The sequence below is a fragment of the Lepeophtheirus salmonis genome, chromosome 4 (assembly GCF_016086655.4).
Source record: "Lepeophtheirus salmonis chromosome 4, UVic_Lsal_1.4, whole genome shotgun sequence".
In the NCBI taxonomy this organism is placed as follows: Eukaryota; Metazoa; Arthropoda; class Copepoda; order Siphonostomatoida; family Caligidae; genus Lepeophtheirus; species Lepeophtheirus salmonis.
Genome location: NC_052134.2, coordinates 14,686,302 through 14,705,829, shown reverse-complemented (window position 1 = coordinate 14,705,829; position 19,528 = coordinate 14,686,302). Strand labels below are relative to the sequence as shown.

General features: G+C 31.5%; 1 protein-coding gene and 1 long non-coding RNA gene across 2 annotated transcripts in view; one reads left to right on the top strand and one right to left on the bottom strand.

The window, feature by feature from the left end:
* LOC121116860 (sodium/potassium-transporting ATPase subunit alpha) overlaps positions 1 to 13,298 on the top strand; it is a 45,751-nt gene extending 32,453 nt beyond the window's left edge. Inside the window, exon 2 of the mRNA XM_040711157.2 lies at positions 9,988 to 13,298. Coding sequence (XP_040567091.2) covers positions 9,988 to 12,992 — 3,005 coding nt within the window. The 3' untranslated portion in view covers positions 12,993 to 13,298. The remainder of the gene's footprint in view (positions 1 to 9,987) is intronic.
* Positions 13,299 to 14,547: 1,249 nt separating this feature from the next.
* On the bottom strand, positions 14,548 to 16,177 carry LOC121116859 (uncharacterized). Its single transcript, XR_005863964.2, has 2 exons — positions 15,618 to 16,177; positions 14,548 to 15,554 (listed from the first exon to the last, which is right to left on the bottom strand). It is a non-coding gene; the product is annotated as an uncharacterized lncRNA (long non-coding RNA).
* Positions 16,178 to 19,528: the final 3,351 nt, after the last annotated feature.

Sequence of the window (19,528 nt, the reverse complement as noted above, 5' to 3'; positions counted from 1 at the left end):
AATTCTTTAAATCAAGAGTCAGAACCGTGATTAGGGGAGAAGAAGCGTACACATCGACAACTCAGGACCAAATACGTAATATAAATTTTTGTCTTAGTGAGGTAACGACATGACTAAAAAGGGGGGGTTTAAGTCTTTTTTCCTCATTATTTTTGGAGAAGAGGTTGCAATATATAAGTATATAGCAGGCACAGACATGTTATATTATAAAAAAGTATAATCCTTCGACATAATGCATATAACATCCAGTCATTCAGTTTTTTAAAACAAAAAAAAAGTTATATTCACATCCTCTGTAAATATATATATATTATAGTAAATATTTCAATTGATCACATCCCTTTGGCAAGAAATTAATTGACAATAAAGAAGAATGATCCATGATGCAATTAATAACGCTCTGGCGTTTGCCGAAATATGCATGTATATATGTTGGAAAACTCGCTTGCCAAATAAATAAAGGAGTAATTCATAAATGAACTCTTTTATGTACAATTAATAAGAAACCTCATTTATTTTATGAGTTTTCTCATTGTGTATTTTTTGGTTGTTGAACAAAATGCAATGTAACGGAAGAAATCAACTTGTCCCATAAAACAAAATCTCTACATTTTTCCTTATTTCTCCATGTCTTATTTTTTTATCTCTTATCTTTCTCATAAAAATGTATGAATATTTCGTAGAATTGTGTTTCATAAGATTTTTTTTATCATGGGGTTCCTTCCTTCATACCCATAATTGTCCTATGTGACGTGCATATGTATAATATATCAGGGGCGTCCCGAGCAATTTATATTACAAAAATAGTTGTTGTTTGTTTTTTTGGGAAAAGGGGGGGGGAAGGAGAAGGGGCATACTTAAAGGCTTTCATTTTTGAAAAAAAAAATGGATCAAGTATAAATTTTTGAAAAAAAATTATAAAATCCATAGCTATTCACAAAAAAATTAAACTTTTAAGAAATTTAATATTATATATTATTTTTTTTTTTTTTTAAATCCATTTTTTCCCATGCTGCAATGATGGAAACCTTCAGGCCATCCACATTTATGTAGGAGGTTGAAAACTCACATAAATTGACATTAGGGCAAATTTTTGACTTTAAGCCTTCAAGTTGGCCCATATGTCTACAGACTGGTGAAGGAGCACCTCAACTAGTTGGCAATGTTCCTGGGTGTTATTACCATGTAGAGAAAAATCACGATGTCGTTACTAATTGTTTTTTCCATGATTTAACTTAAAAATATATATATAAAAAGTTAATAGCAAATTTTTTTCAAAAAATAATAAAACGTCGTTAGAAATATCAAACTTGTAACTTAAATCCTCTCCATTTTAAACCTTTTATACTTGTTCAGATTTTGTTTGTACACACTGTATAATGCACATAAAAAACGGCTTAATATACTACAGGGATAAGAGGAAGGGCCACGTCTTAATTGCAATACACAACCAAATGAAGTTGGATTTATATTTATTTCCTTCCTATCATAGTTGTTTGTAGCTGATCCAATGAATCATGATGACAGCTAACCTGCTCTCCTCCAAAAAAAAATTCCAAATTATCAGGCTTACCATTTTCACTTTCGGTTTATTTTTTCAACTCACTGAAAAAGCTTACAATTTAAAACCCAAGTATTTATATATTTTTCCAAATATATATTCACTAGGTATGCATACATCGTTTATTGCGATCGTTAAGGCAAAGTGTTTATTTCAAATAGAAAAAAAGCTTAGATACATGATATGCACCAATAATGACACAAAGACTTTTATATTTTATGAAAAAGGACAAAAGAGAATTTCTTAAAAGAAGTAATTTAAGAACAGTCTAACTTTTTTAATTCTTATGTATGTTTGAAATATGATTGCATAGACACATATAGGGATGCATCGGTCTTTATATCTTTCGAAGACTATCTAATCGGGGGTAAAAACCGCCCTATTCAATAAATTTATTTTTCCCCTTATAGTTAACTAGCGATAGTACCCGGGATTTCCCAGAGTAATTAGGTGTTGACTTAAAGACTCTTTGTTCTTTAACAATACAGAAGATAATTCCACAAGAAAAACTTGGTGTTGCTCTACATTTTTCATGAGCACACTCACACGTAACTGCTCAATGCAATAATATTTATATCAATTCATATGTATTCTTGCCTCAAGAATAATAAAAGTTTGAGATTATTTTTATTTTCATATGTTGGGTTGACTGATGAGCACTTTAGTCTGAAAAGCACTCACTAATATATATATTATTTTAACATACCACCCCACATGAATTATGATATTAATAACTCTCGTTTCTAACTATCAGGAGAGTACTAGAAACATCAAAAAAAAAAATATATATATATCAACTCCCATATGGTCCAATTATTCATTCTTCCATTATCTTGGAATCCCGTACAAATCATGATATTAGGAATACATTTCTGTCAAAGACTAAATCTTCAAGTTCACACACGATAGTTGAAGAGCGAATCAAAAAACATAGCGGATCTTAGGGGGAAATTTGTGAATACACGCCCAAAATAAAGATGATGAATCAATTCATGAACTCTGGCAAAAAATGGCTCCGGTATCGAATGTCCACCTCCTTGTTATTTCTAAATAAGTCACTCTCAGATGCAACGAAGAGGGAGTTGTTCCTTCTGTGGATTAGAAACCAAGACAAGCAGATACATGTTCTACAAGTACTCAAGGATTCAAGGTATTAGGGAGCTCGTAGAGAGTAATATTCTTGCAGAGTACGGGGTGAAACTAGACGTCCTAGACTGGCTCATAACGATGTCGAGCCGGCTTGCGAACTGCAGAAAAATCGAGAGTTTGGTTGTAAGCGTCCTCTCAATACTTTACAAGATCCTGTGCAGAGGGAAGGGGATCCTAAACGGTTTTGAGAAATATTTTGAGCAATCGATACGTATTCTTGGATACTTCACAGATAGGGGAGCGCGGTTTGGATCGGGAGAATGGACGGACGAATGTGTACAGGAAAGGATGGCGGGAAAAAATATATATTATAAAAGTGTTTTGTGTATATATGTTTTTCTACTTTACACTAATCGTTGGCTTTTAAAATGATAGTTTTTTATTCTTTTGTTTAAAAAGTCGATCTACACTCAACCGGATATTCTTGGAGGAAGGAGGAGAGGGGGGCAGGGGAAATATAAAATTGTGTGTATAACGGTTATATTAATGTGTATTAGATGTTGTTGTGATAAATGGTAATAATAATTTTAAAAAATAAATATATATATATATATGATATACATAAGAGACCAATAAGAAAAACAAACAGAGAAAGCGCTCTTGTTATTCAAGCACACGCCTGCAATATTTCATTAATTCAATTACATTATTTTTTCTCATATCAAAAATATTTATATTTTTTACATCATTTATCACTACATATATACAGTTAACTCCGTACACAATTCCCATGTCATATTTACACGCCTTTAATATTTCATTAATGCTTTTACATTGTTATTTCCTAGATCAAAATATATTTACGATATATATTATGAAGCACTATATACAGAGCAACCAGTAACTTGTTATCATATATTTAGATATTCAGACCGACAAAAAGACAAACCATATATAATGCGTGGAAATCAGGCTGCAGAATTAATAGGAAGATGGGTATAAATATTACCCAAAAATTGACATGATAATTCATAAATTTAAACTAATTGCAATTCCGCTCTTTATTTTTTTTTCGTTCAATTTACAAAAATCAGTTTTAATTACTTCAATTTCTAACATAGGATTTTTTCAATTGATTCCCATAATTTGAAATGTGCAAAGTTCTTTGAACACAAATTACTCCACAGATAATGATAATAGATAATTAGAATTAGTGCCATGAGATTTAATGTCATACCAAAACATTGAATCGGTACAATTTGTTTAAATCAAGTATAAGAAACCGAATTTAGTAGAAAAAACTCAACATTTTTAAGACCTTTGTAGAACAACGAATTACTTAATAAATTGATAATATTTATTATTTAAAAAAAAAGAAAAAATCACTGGGTATTAAAATAACAAAGTTTGGTTTTTTTTCAATCAACAGTGACGTTACATATCTGAAATTATTTTTAAAACTATGCACAACACAATTTTAAATCTCAACTATTATTATTAAATAAAAATTAAGTTTTTTTTACACAAAAAACTTGTCTTTTTTTTGCCTTTTGGAAAAAGGAAACTATGTTAGGGCACCCTCTATACATAAATTGTTTTTCTATAATAGTTGTACTTCGAAAAATTATTTATCCATTTATGAGATAACCAAATTCATAAGGCGCTCCATCGAGTACAAATTTTTGGATTAGCGAACTTTACAGATAAATAAGTAAAAAAACACTTGGTGACATATCAGAAATTGTCTGGGGTGCATAGGTTGAGAAACACTGTTATTGAGTATCCTCTTAAGCGGGTAGATTTTTTAAATATGAAAGGGTTTTTTTATTCTCCCCTCAATCACCATAATAATTTGACATTTTTTACAATCTTTAAAAAATGCAAATTATACATAGAAGTAATGTTCAACTTTTACATGAAGGCATCACTCAAAAACTTTAAAACAAGGAAAAGTATAAAAGATCCCTTCTGACGTAAAAAAAATCATATTCATTCATACTATAACTAGAGTTATAAAAAATAAGACCTCAGACGAACTTGAGACTTTTTTGAAGTTGCAACTTGAACAAAGTTATTTTTCATTTTCTAAAGCCGTTATCAATATTCTTTAATTATTGAGAAGGGAATATCTGAATATAAGGTACGTGAGAATAATTGAATGGCTGGGGTGTTATATGTAAGGGGCATTCCAAGTGAAATCAATCAAGTAAAGGACATTTTTCTCTAAACCATGTTTTCAAATTTGGCACATACTTTAATATTAGTTCAAAACTCAAAAATCCAAAATGTCACCCTTTTATTTTCTTCTTTTCTTTTTTTAATTCATTTGAACAGAGTCGTCGAGTCTAGCTATTTTATTGATTTGTAACCGTAATTTTGTCTCCAAAAATGAGCTAAAATAAGTCATATTATCATTAAACATATTTATGCATAGGTATCGGTAGAATCGGCATTACATCCGATACTTTAAAAAAGCGCAATTCTTGTCCATTTTAATGCATCAGTACACCCCTAATTTTATAAATATTAGATAGTACAAAAAAAACGCATATTCATCTACAAAATTTGTTAAATAAATAGTTGCAATATTGAATAAATGGAATGTGACTATATAAAAGGTGTGACGATAAGAAACTTACAACGCAGTCTGTTTGACGCTAGCTGACGACTTTTTCGATGACGTCACAACAATATTACTGATTAGTATTAAGTGTTAACTCATATTATTACAAAAATTATGTCTTTCCCCAGAGGTACTAGGTGTATTTGTTCTGTGGTCATCCATCAGATGTCCACTATTTTTGTATATTTATTTTTGTTTTGAACTATATTAGATTAAAAAAACTTTTAATTTTATTTTATTAATCAATTTTAGTACTGTAATCATCGGAGGGTAAAAATTTACACAAATAGTATTGTCTGATGAGAAAATAAAATACTATATTTTATATTAATACAATGTGTTTTATCGAACTTCCTCCTAGATTGGCTCCTCTGTGACGTCGTCAAAATAGCCAGTAAATAAGCATAATATCGACACACCTTATATAAAGTCACATTGGAATAAATGGAAATATTATCCGGTTGATACCATTGCAAGTTTTAAAGAAAGATATCGATTGTTCATCGCTATTGACACTTTTATATAGTGATTGGCAGACCAAAATATTTAGAACTTTCTTAAAAATGACATTTTTAGCCTATATCATTTTTTTATTTAAAAAGAGTTTCTTGGTAGAGTCATGGGTAGACAAATTTATACATGAGCTATAAAATGTATATATATATTTTTTAAATAAACCCAACATTTATTAAGAGGGTGCTCCTATTAAGTCGTGAGCCAAGAATATTATCTTCATTCCGCTGATATCCACCTACTTTCCATGCATATAAAACATGAAAACTCTTCCTCCCCTGTCCCTCCGCCCCTAACGTGCTTGATCAGGGGCATTGCCAAAAAACAAAGATATTTTGAGCTGAAGTTATGATTAAAATAACAGTAGTAAGAAAATTAGCTTTTTCTAGAATTATGACTTTTAAAATAAATTATAATGGGGGAAAGGGGGTCAAAGGGGAAGGGCTTGTCCGTGTATTCGTAGATTCTAATTAATTAATATTTGAGCATGAACCGTAAAAGTTACAAAATAGTGTCCTTTTAATTGTCATTATAAATATACGGAACATTTTAAAATCACATAACCTACTCATTTTAAGTAGCAAAGTTTCCATGGAAATTTTCCGAAACTTTCCACCCATTTACAACTCCAGATATAAATAAAAATCCTAGTTGGGCTCGGATTAAAGGCGTGGATCGATATGATGTAATTCCTACATTAACCCTTGCAAGATAGGGAGTGAGATTTCTTTTGTTTTTTTATGTCCTATCATAGCTGATTACAGTAAATGTAATAAAATGTCATAACAACTAAAATGCTCTCCTCTTAAACATTACTTAAAATGTCCGGATTACACACGTCGTTACCTTCACAAGCAAAATTAAATGATTTTTAAAAAGATTTTAAACAAAATGGTAGAAAGTGGCGATTTTCTTGCAACAAAATAATACAACTCTCTGAGTAAACCAATTAAAATACAATCTTACATAGGTACGAATTATTTGGATATTTAGAGGCCTAAAAAATTACTTTAGGAGATACTAGCAGAGGTATACAAGCTTTTCGGATTTAAAAATCTTTATTTGATGCTTACAACAAATAAACCCAATAAATAATATTTTTTTCGCCCCCTTTGAGGACATAAAGGGCCCGAAATCAAATAATGGTCAAAATAAAAGTTCCTTGAAATATTCCTTACTTTATCTTCATAAAAACATTGATGACTTTTTCATTGGAAGATATTTTGACATATAACGGCCTCCCTGAAATCATTCTGATTTACAATGGGGGATTCATGGATACATCATTAACCAATTTTTCATTGTTAATGAAATACATTATTTGGTTCATTTCTATTTTATTATATATTGCTAGGGTTTATGGCAAAAAATTGGGGAATTTTTATTTAACCGGTTTAGCACTTGCCAAATTTTAGACTAATCAGTTCGCCCATTTGCAAATTTACTCCAAAGAAAGAAACCGTGACGTATACAGTGTGGGGATGAAAACATGGACTGTTAATTAATGTTGATTTCCCCATTAATATTGGAAGTCTTCGTGATTATTTTTTAACATTCTGGTTCATTCATCCTTTATGCATAAACAAACTGTAATAAACATCTTGTCATCATGAGTGAACAAAAAGCCAAAAGACATCACATCTCAGATTTCGTAGACGCTAAAGTTGAGATGGTGAGGATTATTCAATGAGACGTGGTCATCTGAACATACAGTTGAACACACTTGAGATTTGCTGTGTGGGCACTTTGGAGAGGGAAAGCAACAAAACTCCACACCCAAATGTGGACACACTGAAGGCCGCCTTAGTAGCTGCATGATAAAAAAATTCTGAGAAGTTTGTCATCAACTCCTAAAAGGCCTTAAGGCGACGAGTAAAGGCTCTGATTGAAGCTGAAGGTGGCCATATTGGGTGACCAAGTTTAAGAAGGCGTTGTTTACAAGTTTTGTTAAAATTAATTTTATTTTTTGTTATTATTGTAAAAATGTTGAAATATTTCTAAAGCAATCTCTTGAGTCCCCCCCGTTTTGCTGCCCCACTCTCTACATACACTGTTTTCATTCATATTAAAATGTTCTAAATTATAAGCGGTCAACTTCTTTAAAAGTGTGCGTCGGTGACAAGATAGACTTTTCTTTCTGGATACTCTATTATTTTTTCCAAAAGGATTTATGATAGTAGTAGTAGTAGGTAAATACTATGTAAAAAACTAATTTGTGATAAAATCACAACCAAAAGAAAAAAGATAATGTAGAAAAAGCAACTTTTAATAGTAGGATATTACAATATTTTTATTTTCATGTCTGTCTTCTTATATAATACTAATACACATATATATGCCTAATTTATATAAAATAGTGTTGGAAAAAAAAATTATTTACACATACATTGGCTGACTTAGTTCTATAAAACATCTTTTGGGACATCAAATTGATGTTAGAGCTATATAGGATTGAAATGTTAATTGTTTTTATCCATTCGTAGAAACTTTAGCAAAACTTTTTTGGCGAACGGAGACTTAATCTCCTAATAAAATTACGGGGTTACATTTCTAAGACAAAAATAAAGGTTTTATTTTGTTTTCATTGTCCAAACTGTCCTTTCAGGTGGACGCGCAAGAGTCTGCTTTGAGAAAAAAAATGGTTTTAGGACACTTTTCCGAATGACATACGGCCGAACGAACACTTTGCTGAATGCCCCCATTGCGGAATAAAGACTTTGTCAAAAGGACAACAAAATAAACCTTATATTTTTGTGTGTGGAAGGTAACCCCGTGATTTTATTGGGAGATTGAATTTCAACAGTTTTGCTACACATGTTCTAATAGCGGTTCAACCCAACTGTTGAAGCATCCTCATAATTTCAATTTGACCAAAGTCCCGTGATAGAGATTTTTCATATCATAATTGACATTCTTCTATCCTCAGGTCAGCTTTGACTCGGTAATTATCAAAATGTATTTGTCTTTGGAGTAGTCTCGTAGATGAATCATCATCAAGTATATTTATTAATTTTTGTCAGCAAAGTATTTGTTCGTCAGAGTGGCTTTCGGCAATGTGCCCTAGGACTAAGTCTACTTGCCGTAGGACAATTTGAGACATTTGACCAAAAAATGATCGCATATGTTGATATATGCAATTGCATAATTTCATTCAATATAAAATGATATTATCGTAAATAAGTTTAACTTGTGTTTCTCATAACTGAATTAGCTATTTTATCTCAGTGGAAGCCAATTAAGGAAACAAATAAACATATCCTTAGACATCCATGTACATTTTATTTGTTAAACGTGTTACAAAATATAACTTTTAAAAGTATTTCAACACAATGAAATTACTTTATCTATAATTGAATAAATGTAAGGAGTAGTTCTAAACGTTACATTTGCGATAAATTGAGTAAAATAAAAATATACCCATTTTATTTTCCTTTTTGACGCATTGCAGGAGCTATTCAATTTTATTATATGTATTCTAAAAAGACAAATACACTACAGTAAAAAAATAACGACTTAATCCCCATTGTAATTGCCCAAGAACAAGGTGTCATAATATGACAAGAAATTATGTTTCTAATTTGACAGAAATAATAAAATTGTTGGAACATTTTTTATTAGTTTATGAAGCTAAATCGCATCCCAAGTCGCAAAACGTTAGAAATCTTATTTTTTCATTTATTTTAACGAAAGATATCTTATTTTTAAAAGTGACTTCTGTGAAGAATAATTAAAAGACGCAAGACGAATTAATATACATTTTTTTAATTATACCAATTTTATAATTTTTGTCATTGCTGAATTAGTAATTAAGCTTATATTTTTACTTATAAAGTAAACATAATACTAAATAAAATATAAAAATAGATATATGTAGATAAATTGAATTTGTATTCATGATTAAACCAATCCTTAACACAAAAAAAATAGTTGTTAATCCATGAGACTTATTTTAATTTTAATGCATTGAGTAAAATTATACAAAAAAAAGATATTATTAAAAGGTTGTGTGACTTTATTCTTAATATTGTTCCGTTAACAAAATAATTTCTTATGTATGGAATGGTGTTGATATTAATTTTTTTATTGGTCTTAACTTTTTATACCTAAAACTAAGTTAAAATAAATATTTTAATTATCATAAAGTACTGTTACATTTTTTAATGACGTATATAAAAAATTAATTATAAATGATATTTTACAGATAAGAAAAAAGATGACGAGGAGTTGGATGATTTGAAAAAGGAATTAGAACTCGATGTACATAGAATAACAAGAGAGGAATTATGTCAAAGACTTGGTACAAATTTAGAAACAGGCTTAACTGAGGCACAAGCTAAAGCAAATTTAGAAAGGGATGGTCCTAATGCTCTAACTCCTCCTCCTACTACACCAGAATGGGTCAAATTTTGCCAAAACTTGTTTGGAGGATTTGCAATGCTTCTTTGGTTAGGAGCTATTTTATGTTTTTTGGCATATTCAATTCAAGCAAGTACATTTGAAGAGCCTCCAGATGATAATTTGTATCTTGGAATTGTACTAACAGCTGTAGTGGTAATTACAGGAATATTTTCCTATTATCAAGAATCCAAATCATCAAAGATCATGGAGTCATTTAAAAATATGGTTCCTCAATATGCCCTATGTCTTAGAGAAGGTGTAAAAGTTAATATCAAAGCGGAACAACTAACTCTTGGAGACGTTGTTGAAGTAAAGTTTGGAGATAGAATACCGGCTGATATTCGAGTTACTGAATCAAGAGGCTTCAAAGTGGATAATTCATCCTTGACTGGAGAAGCAGAGCCTCAATCTAGGTCTCCAGATTTTACACATGAAAATCCCCTTGAAACTAAAAATCTTGCATTCTTTTCAACAAATGCTGTTGAAGGAACCGCTACTGGAATTGTTGTTAACATTGGCGATAAAACTGTAATGGGAAGAATTGCTGGATTAGCATCGGGCTTGGAAACTGGAGAAACCCCAATTGCAAAAGAAATTGCTCATTTTATACATTTAATTACTGCAGTAGCTGTATTTTTAGGTGTGACATTTTTTATCATTGCCTTTATTCTGGGTTACCACTGGCTTGATGCTGTCATTTTCTTAATTGGTATCATTGTGGCTAATGTCCCCGAAGGTCTTTTAGCTACAGTCACTGTCTGTTTGACACTTACTGCCAAGAGAATGGCCTCTAAGAACTGTTTGGTCAAGAATTTAGAAGCTGTCGAAACCCTTGGATCCACCTCAACAATTTGCTCTGACAAAACTGGTACCTTGACCCAAAACCGAATGACAGTTGCTCACATGTGGTTTGATAACAAGATTCACGAAGCAGACACAACTGAAGATCAATCAGGATGTACCATGGATAAAAATAGTCCAGGTTGGAAAAAGCTATTTAGAATTGCAGCTTTATGTAATAGAGCAGAATTTAAGAGTGGACAAGATGGCGTTCCCATATTAAAAAGAGAGGTTAACGGTGATGCATCTGAAGCTGCCCTCCTTAAATGCTGTGAATTAGCAAACTCGAACATTATGGACTATCGGCAAACAAGGAAAAAAGTATGTGAAATACCATTCAACTCAACCAATAAGTATCAGGTATCTGTTCATGAGGCCAGTGTAGATGACGATGTCGATGCTAATTTACTTGTGATGAAAGGTGCTCCTGAAAGAGTTCTAGATCGTTGTTCCTCAATACTAATTAATGGAGAAATAAAAGAATTGACTGAAGAGTGGAAAGAATCTTTCAATTCATCATATCTAGAATTAGGAGGGTTAGGAGAAAGAGTGCTTGGGTTTTGCCACAACGTGCTTGATAAAGATCGATTCCCTGAAGGATTTGCATTTGACTCAGATGAAGCAAATTTTCCATTGGAAGGATTATGTTTTGTTGGTCTTATGTCAATGATTGATCCTCCAAGAGCTGCAGTACCAGATGCAGTCACAAAATGCCGTTCTGCTGGCATTAAGGTTATTATGGTAACAGGTGATCATCCTATCACGGCGAAAGCTATCGCAAAATCTGTTGGAATTATCTCAGAAGGAACAGAAACCGTCGATGATATTGCTACTAGGCTCAATATACCATTGGAAGATGTTAATCCAAGGGAAGCTAAAGCTGCTGTAGTTCATGGGGGAGAATTGAAAGATTTAACAACAGTTCAATTAGATGAAATTTTGTTGTATCATACTGAAATTGTGTTTGCTAGAACTTCGCCTCAACAAAAACTGATTATTGTTGAAGGATGTCAGAGAATGGGTGCTATTGTTGCTGTGACTGGTGATGGTGTCAATGATTCTCCTGCATTGAAAAAAGCTGATATCGGCGTTGCTATGGGTATTGCTGGATCTGATGTATCAAAGCAAGCTGCTGACATGATTCTCCTTGATGATAACTTTGCATCCATTGTAACTGGTGTTGAAGAGGGACGATTGATTTTTGATAACCTAAAAAAATCTATTGCATATACTTTGACTTCAAATATTCCTGAAATTTCTCCATTCTTGCTGTTTATTCTTGCTGACATTCCACTACCTTTGGGTACTGTAACTATTCTTTGCATTGATTTGGGTACTGACATGGTTCCTGCAATTTCCATGGCATATGAAGAAGCTGAATCCGATATCATGAAACGTCAACCTCGAAATCCATTTACGGATAAACTTGTGAATGAGCGCTTGATCTCCATGGCATATGGTCAAATTGGAATGATTCAAGCCTCTGCTGGTTTCTTTGTATACTTTGTAATATTGGCAGAAAACGGTTTTTGGCCTTCAAAGTTGTTAGGTATTAGAAGAGCTTGGGATTCTCCAGCAATAAATGACTTGAGCGATTCCTATGGACAAGAATGGACATATCATGATAGGAAAGTACTTGAGTACACATGTCATACAGCTTTTTTTGCATCGATTGTAGTTGTACAATGGGCAGATTTAATCATTTGTAAAACACGAAAGAATTCTGTATTCCAACAAGGAATGAAAAATCACATGCTAAACTTTGGATTATTCTTTGAAACAGCTCTTGCAGCTTTTCTTTCATACACTCCAGGAATGGATAAGGGTCTTAGAATGTATCCTCTTAAAATCAATTGGTGGCTCCCTGCACTCCCTTTCTCTCTTCTTATCTTTGTGTATGATGAAGTTAGGAAATTCTTACTTCGAAGACAACCTGGAGGATGGATTGAGCAGGAAACATATTACTAATCTTTCATATTTACATAATCTTTATATTCAAACAATTCCTTGGTTATGATTTCTTCTTTTTTTTTCTTTTTTTTCCATAAATTAAAATAACTTTTATTTTGATCAAGTAAAACTCTAAGTTTTTACAATAAATCCACTTAGAATTTGGTCAGAAGCTAATTATATCTCATGTACATAAAATTTGCAAATCTATGTATTAATTAACTATCTTCATATAAACACGATATATATCAATGTATTGTCTTAATTCTGCTTTTTGAATAATACATAACGTGAAATATTTCTCCTTGTTTGACAAAAACCTAATTCCTGTTCCAACTTATTTCCTTCATTTACAAAGTAGGTTCGATGGATACAAGTCAAATGATCAGGTAGTTTGTTACATAAACAAGCATTATTACATTGAATCACAGATATACAGATATTATGTAACAAAAGGAAGGTATTTTTAAATTACACCTATGTATACTTTTTACCATTCTATTCTATGAAGCCATGTGGGTAAGTCTTGGAAATTTTATTCAGGTTTTATTTGTCCCGTACCTATATATATGTTGTGTACAAGTTGTATCTCGTATAACTAAATTGTACTAGTTTTCGCAAAAATATGAGATGAAGAATTAAGGAAAATGTGATGATAACAATGCTAAAACCAAGTTGCTAGATTTTAAAGGTTTGCCGCTCACGACATAATTTAACAAAAGTAAGGAAGGCCATTTTAATGACGTCACATATATGTGTAAAACACAAGCCCGTATTTTGCTCTAAGATTACAAGGAATCTAACTCAAAATGTAAGATTTTCTACTTGCAAACTGTGCCTGGCACTATATTAAGGGGGAATTAGATTTTACTTTCATACTATACCCTTGCAGATATACAAAATAAAAAAAACAGGTGAACATCTATCTACGTTTATGGATATAATACGTAGACAACTATTATTATTAGCTACGTTGTAGTTGTAACTTTAAACAACTGCTCATTTGTGAATATTTTTTCAATTTTCTTGAGAAAAGGATATACACCATTACGTTAATATTAGATATAGTTTAAAAAAAAAACATTTTATAAAAAACAAACATTATAGCGAAGAAATCAGTTATATATTAAAAATAAGTGGATGCTATTTTTTCTTAACATGAAACGCTAATGTGAAAAAAAAATAAACTTACAACTAGATCTTAATTTGTTATTGATGTTGATATAGAGTTTATCTTGCTAACAGAAATGAAGATTATACATTGAAAAAGTGTTTGTTGCCTAATGATGTTTACCTTTCTCTCCCTAGAAAGAGATATATTTTTTAGTAAATTTTTGAATAATACTCGGGAAATCAAATTTTCTAAACATTCCCCGCTTTTATATTGCTTTCAATATAAAGTTTATACTACAGACAAATAATAGTTCTACAACTAATAATAGAAAGGATTTGAAATTTCTACTGGCCAGACAACAATCACAATAACAAAATAGCATTAGCATGTTCAAAATACGACCGATGAAATCAATAAGATAAAAAAATAAAATAACGGAGAACTCATACATAGGGAATGTAAATTTTCAAGAATATCTATTTTTTCAATAAATACTAAAGCAATCGTATCATTATTTTGTTACATTTAAACTATTGTTTTCAGTAAAACAACTTATAATTATCTGATATGGAAAATATTTAAAAATTTATTTATTTCTGTTGAGATCATAGATCTTTACAAGAATAATAATACAATATGGTGGCAAGCAATTTGGCTGTTTGGAGAAGGATTCCTGACTAAATAAGTTTTGGAAGTTCTATGATATTTCAACATAGGTCTACAAAATTTAGGTTTGTCATATATTTTGTAATACACGTAATTACATAACAGCTCCGAATAACTATTTATATGAAATAGCAGCATAGAATATGATTTGCACACCAAAATATCGAGAAAAGAGAAGCACATTATTTTTACCAGTCTAGAATCATGTTCCACTTGTATTCCAATGACAAGTGACTCGGTAGTAATAAAGCAATCAGGCGTGAGCTTGAAGTATCCAGCTTATATAATTATCCATATAAATCGTTTATCACGAAGTCCAACTTATAAATAGAATTGATAAAAATGAGATAGAGATGAGTGATTTCTGCATTATATACATCCAGGAAACTGAAAGAATCTTAAGAATGGAATAGTTTCCTTAGAGTAGGAGACGAAGCAGATTTGACTTTCAATAATTTGAAAGAAGGAGCTGCGTATGGAGGCTGAGATCCCTCTCTCTGTTCCTCACTGGGAATTCAGTTGATTATTTTGTCGTTTTATGGAATGGCTTTTTTTCTATTTTTTAAACAATCCCACTATAATTAAATAAAATTGGGAACCCTTCCCCTATGAGTTAGAAAGTTTTGTTATTTTTCACAAACGAAGCAGAGTTTACTTTCAATAATTTCAAAGAAGGAGCTGTGGTTGGATGATGAGAACTCTCTCTCTGCTCCTCACTTGGTATCTCAGTCGATTATTCTGTCGTTTTATAGGTCTCCTTAGTTCTTATATGTAGAAGTATACGATGATTCCGTGAAAATCTGAATGAATTTATGTATAGGAACAAATATTAACGAGATCAGAAGTCAATTACCACAAGTCACCTTGATATGAAGATGTATCTGCACAATGAACGATATTTCCATTAAAGGAGATGATATTCGCCGACCAAAAAACTCGTTCATTGGATGTAGCCTTACGAGTAGAGATCTCTTGACCAGACCATGACATTGAAGAGAGTTATATCATCCACCACTTCCATAAATTCTCAACTGACGTTGCTATATTAATATTATTGTTTTCATATCTGAGTGAATACAACATTTGTGATGTCACTCAGCTGAGCCAATCAGAATGCAGACGCTAAGCGACACACCCTTATTATCCATTACCTCGGCTAAAACTGAATATTATATAGATGGTCGATATATTACTAATGATGTCATTTTTGTTAGTATTCTGGTAAACATTATGTAATGATGTTGTAATTAAATATGGCGTTATGAGATGTACAAATAGTTACCTGTGCAGTCTGCACATGCAAGTTACAACATCGTAGCATGTACTACTCAGATAAAGAAGAAACCTTATTTGCTGACTTTAAATTCAATTTTCATTGATTATTTTATTCTATTTTTTTATGATGTTGATACACAGGTCTAGTATTAAGTCATTCCTTATTTATTTGGTCCAGTCCATTCTTTGGACCAGTCATATCAGTCCTTAGGATCGATCCTTAGGACTTTCATTACTTTAACTGATTAAAATGAAGTTGATTGACGTCATCAAGGATCGATCATGATCAATTTTAGGTCTGATATGCAGTACTGAATTAGACCAGACCGTGATTCAACCGGAATTGTACTGCAGTCTTCAGTTCTAAATAAGGATTGACAAAACACTACACATCTTCACAACGTATCTTGAGTATATCAGCCATTTGGCATTATTACTTTGTTTAATACAGAACAAAAGGCAAGACGCCTTTTGGTGTGTTCCAGAAAATTTATACTATTGAAAAAAATGGAAAGTAAATATCAATTTAGAAGAAAATACTTTTGACACTTTTGAAAGATTGTTTATTTGTCTAAAATAGTTATTTTTACAAAAAAGTTAGATTTTGAAGAATAAACAATCTTATAAAAGCTTTCATAGAATTTTCTTCTAAATTGATTTTTTTGTCCATTTTTTTACTAGTTGACAATCGTGGACCACATCAAAAGATTTTGAAATCTGAACACTAGCTAATTCAATAATTAATAAATGTTGAGTGTTTGAAACGAATTCATATTTCGATATGTTAAACCATAAATAATTAATTATTTACAATAAAAATCAAATCTGAGTTCACTTAAATGTGATCGACGAATTTTCATTCGCGTACTCCAAGCAGCTGGGCGTCTCCAATTCCACCGTCTATGCCTTCAGCAAGTACAAAACGTTGGAAAGGAAGAAAGTATTTGTCAAAAAATAGCCAGGATCCGGATGAGTTAAAAACACCAGGTCAATAACCTCAATACCCTGAGGACACATGCAATATATCTCTGGGTTTCACACCAGACTATCAAGAAAGTTATCAAAAAAGTGAGTGGAAAGAGCCTTATGAAGTTGGAGAGGCCACTTTTGATACCAGCAATGAATGAACCCCATTTCCTTCTTAACAAGACTCTTTTGAACTCTTTTTCAAACTTTTGGCCCCCTACAGCCCTGATGTCAACATTCCCGAGTACACCTTTTGGGTGTATGTCAAGGGGAAGGCCTGCAGTGTACAGTTATCCAAAAGTTGAGGACCACAAAACTACTGTCAGCCAGCATTGGACACTCCGACAGAAGGTTACATCCGGTACAGGTACCAGGCCTTCCACCACCTCCCGGAAACCAGCATTGCCGATAAGGGCCCCTACATTAATGATTAAGAGAGCTCAGACACACATCTATTAATAATATTAAATTTGTTGAAATTATATTCTTAATTAATAAATTATATCTTGTTGAAGTTTAAAATTCAGAGTGTTCAGATTTTAATGTACCACTCAGTATAGCCTTTGCATCTGTCATAAACAAACTAACAATGCAAACCTTGGTGACATGTGCACCAACATAATACAAAAATAAAGAGCGAATAGAATGGGAATTGAATTTGGAATTAGAAAAAATAGATTTCTTATTTATCAGACCTCGTATATTGTAGGTATATATTGAATAGTGAATACTCTATAGAAACTAACGCAGTTCTTAAGATATTTTGAGGAGATGGGGGAAATTATAATAACAAGTATGACCTACATACTTGACTACAAATCTGCAACATAAATTTAAAACGATGATTTATAAATTGTATTTCATTTATTCTGTGGGTGATAATATAATAATGTATTTGAAGGTATGTGCATTGCATTTATTGTACTATGAACAAGTTGATAAGAATCAATGTTTTTAACCTTCTTATTGGTCGAAGGAAAGTATATTCTGAATAAAAGCAATATGTCTGCACACATGGATTGTATATATGTATATAAATACATTAGACTGTCCCGGTTTTGAGCTAAAATTGTTTTCCCCTGCACAAAGACATCTTCTTCTGGAAATAATCCAAAAACTGAATTTCGAAAGGTTAAGGGCCTCTTTTGCCACTTTTAGCGTGGTATAAAATATTTCAATTTGGGGAAAAGTGTATTTAGGTTTAAAATCAATCATTTTTTGGTCTCTTCTACCGTTCCAAATATGAGTCAAAAATTGTTCTTTTTACATTTGGTATTAGGTTTTTAATTGCATGAAGATATGCTCCTATAATTTCCGTTTCTCCTCATATCAAAATAAGGCCCAAATTGAAGTGATAATTACGGAACAAAATGGAAAAAAACTTTAGTTTATATATTTTTTTTTGTAATAAGTTACAAAAAGGCTTCAATAAGTCAATTTTGAACCGAAAATATGATTTTATCCAAACTAAAATGGCTTGTACAGGGGCATCCTCAGGGGCTGTAGTCCTTCCAAAATTAAGATTTTTTTACTTTTTCCAAAAAATTAAATTTTTCAATTTTTTTGGAAAATTTTAACTTTTCTGTGAGTAGTTATAGATTTTCGAAATTTTTCTCCAAAAAATTTTATATTTAAAATTTTGATTCAAAAATTTATATACTTAAAATTTTATTTTTGGAATTTTTTATAAACAGATTGAAATTTTTTGAGAATGGCTATAGATTTTTTAATTTTTTCTCAATAGTTGTGGATTTTTGATTTTTTTGTATAATAAAAATTAATTTTCGATTCAAAAAATTTAATTTTTCAAATTTTTTTCCTAAAATATTTTATTCTTAGATTTTTTTTCCAAAAATTCTGAAAAAAACAAGTCCACCCCAAAAACAACAAAAATATTAACTATCCTGCGGACACCCCAGAAATGGCGTGAGAGGCCTCTAACTTTGTCTAAGTCTGTTTTATCATGGTCTAAGTACAAGAGATCTTTGTGGATCGGCAGAAAAATATTTGCCCGATAGCGGAACAGTCTAATATACATATAGACTATTGTCAAAGGAAAGCTATGAGCTTCTTTTTTTTTTCAAGGAAACAAGAGAGGGGAATAGGAAGGTAGGTAAAGGGGGGAGGGGGGGTGCTGTCCTAGATATTATTGATGAATTTATCTGTTTTTTAATATTTCTTTAGAAAGTCCGGAATTGACCATATATTTTCTAATAAAAGGCACATCATTGAATATACTACAATATAATATGTACTCACAAAAAAAAAAAATTATTGTAAATGCTTGAACAATCTTTACAATTGCATCCATAAAAACAGGGTATTTTTCTGGCCAAACACCAACGTAAGCATAAATACGTTAGGCTAAGAGGCAAGAAAGGGTAGGCACTATACGAGTGGTTCTAAACATAGTATGATAGAGGGCGCTTATTGTTCTATGGACACAAATAGAAGAACGCTCTGTTTTTTGGCTATTATTTATGCTTTTTAAAAGCTTCTTCCTGTGTGAATTGATTTTTTTATGTACACTTTT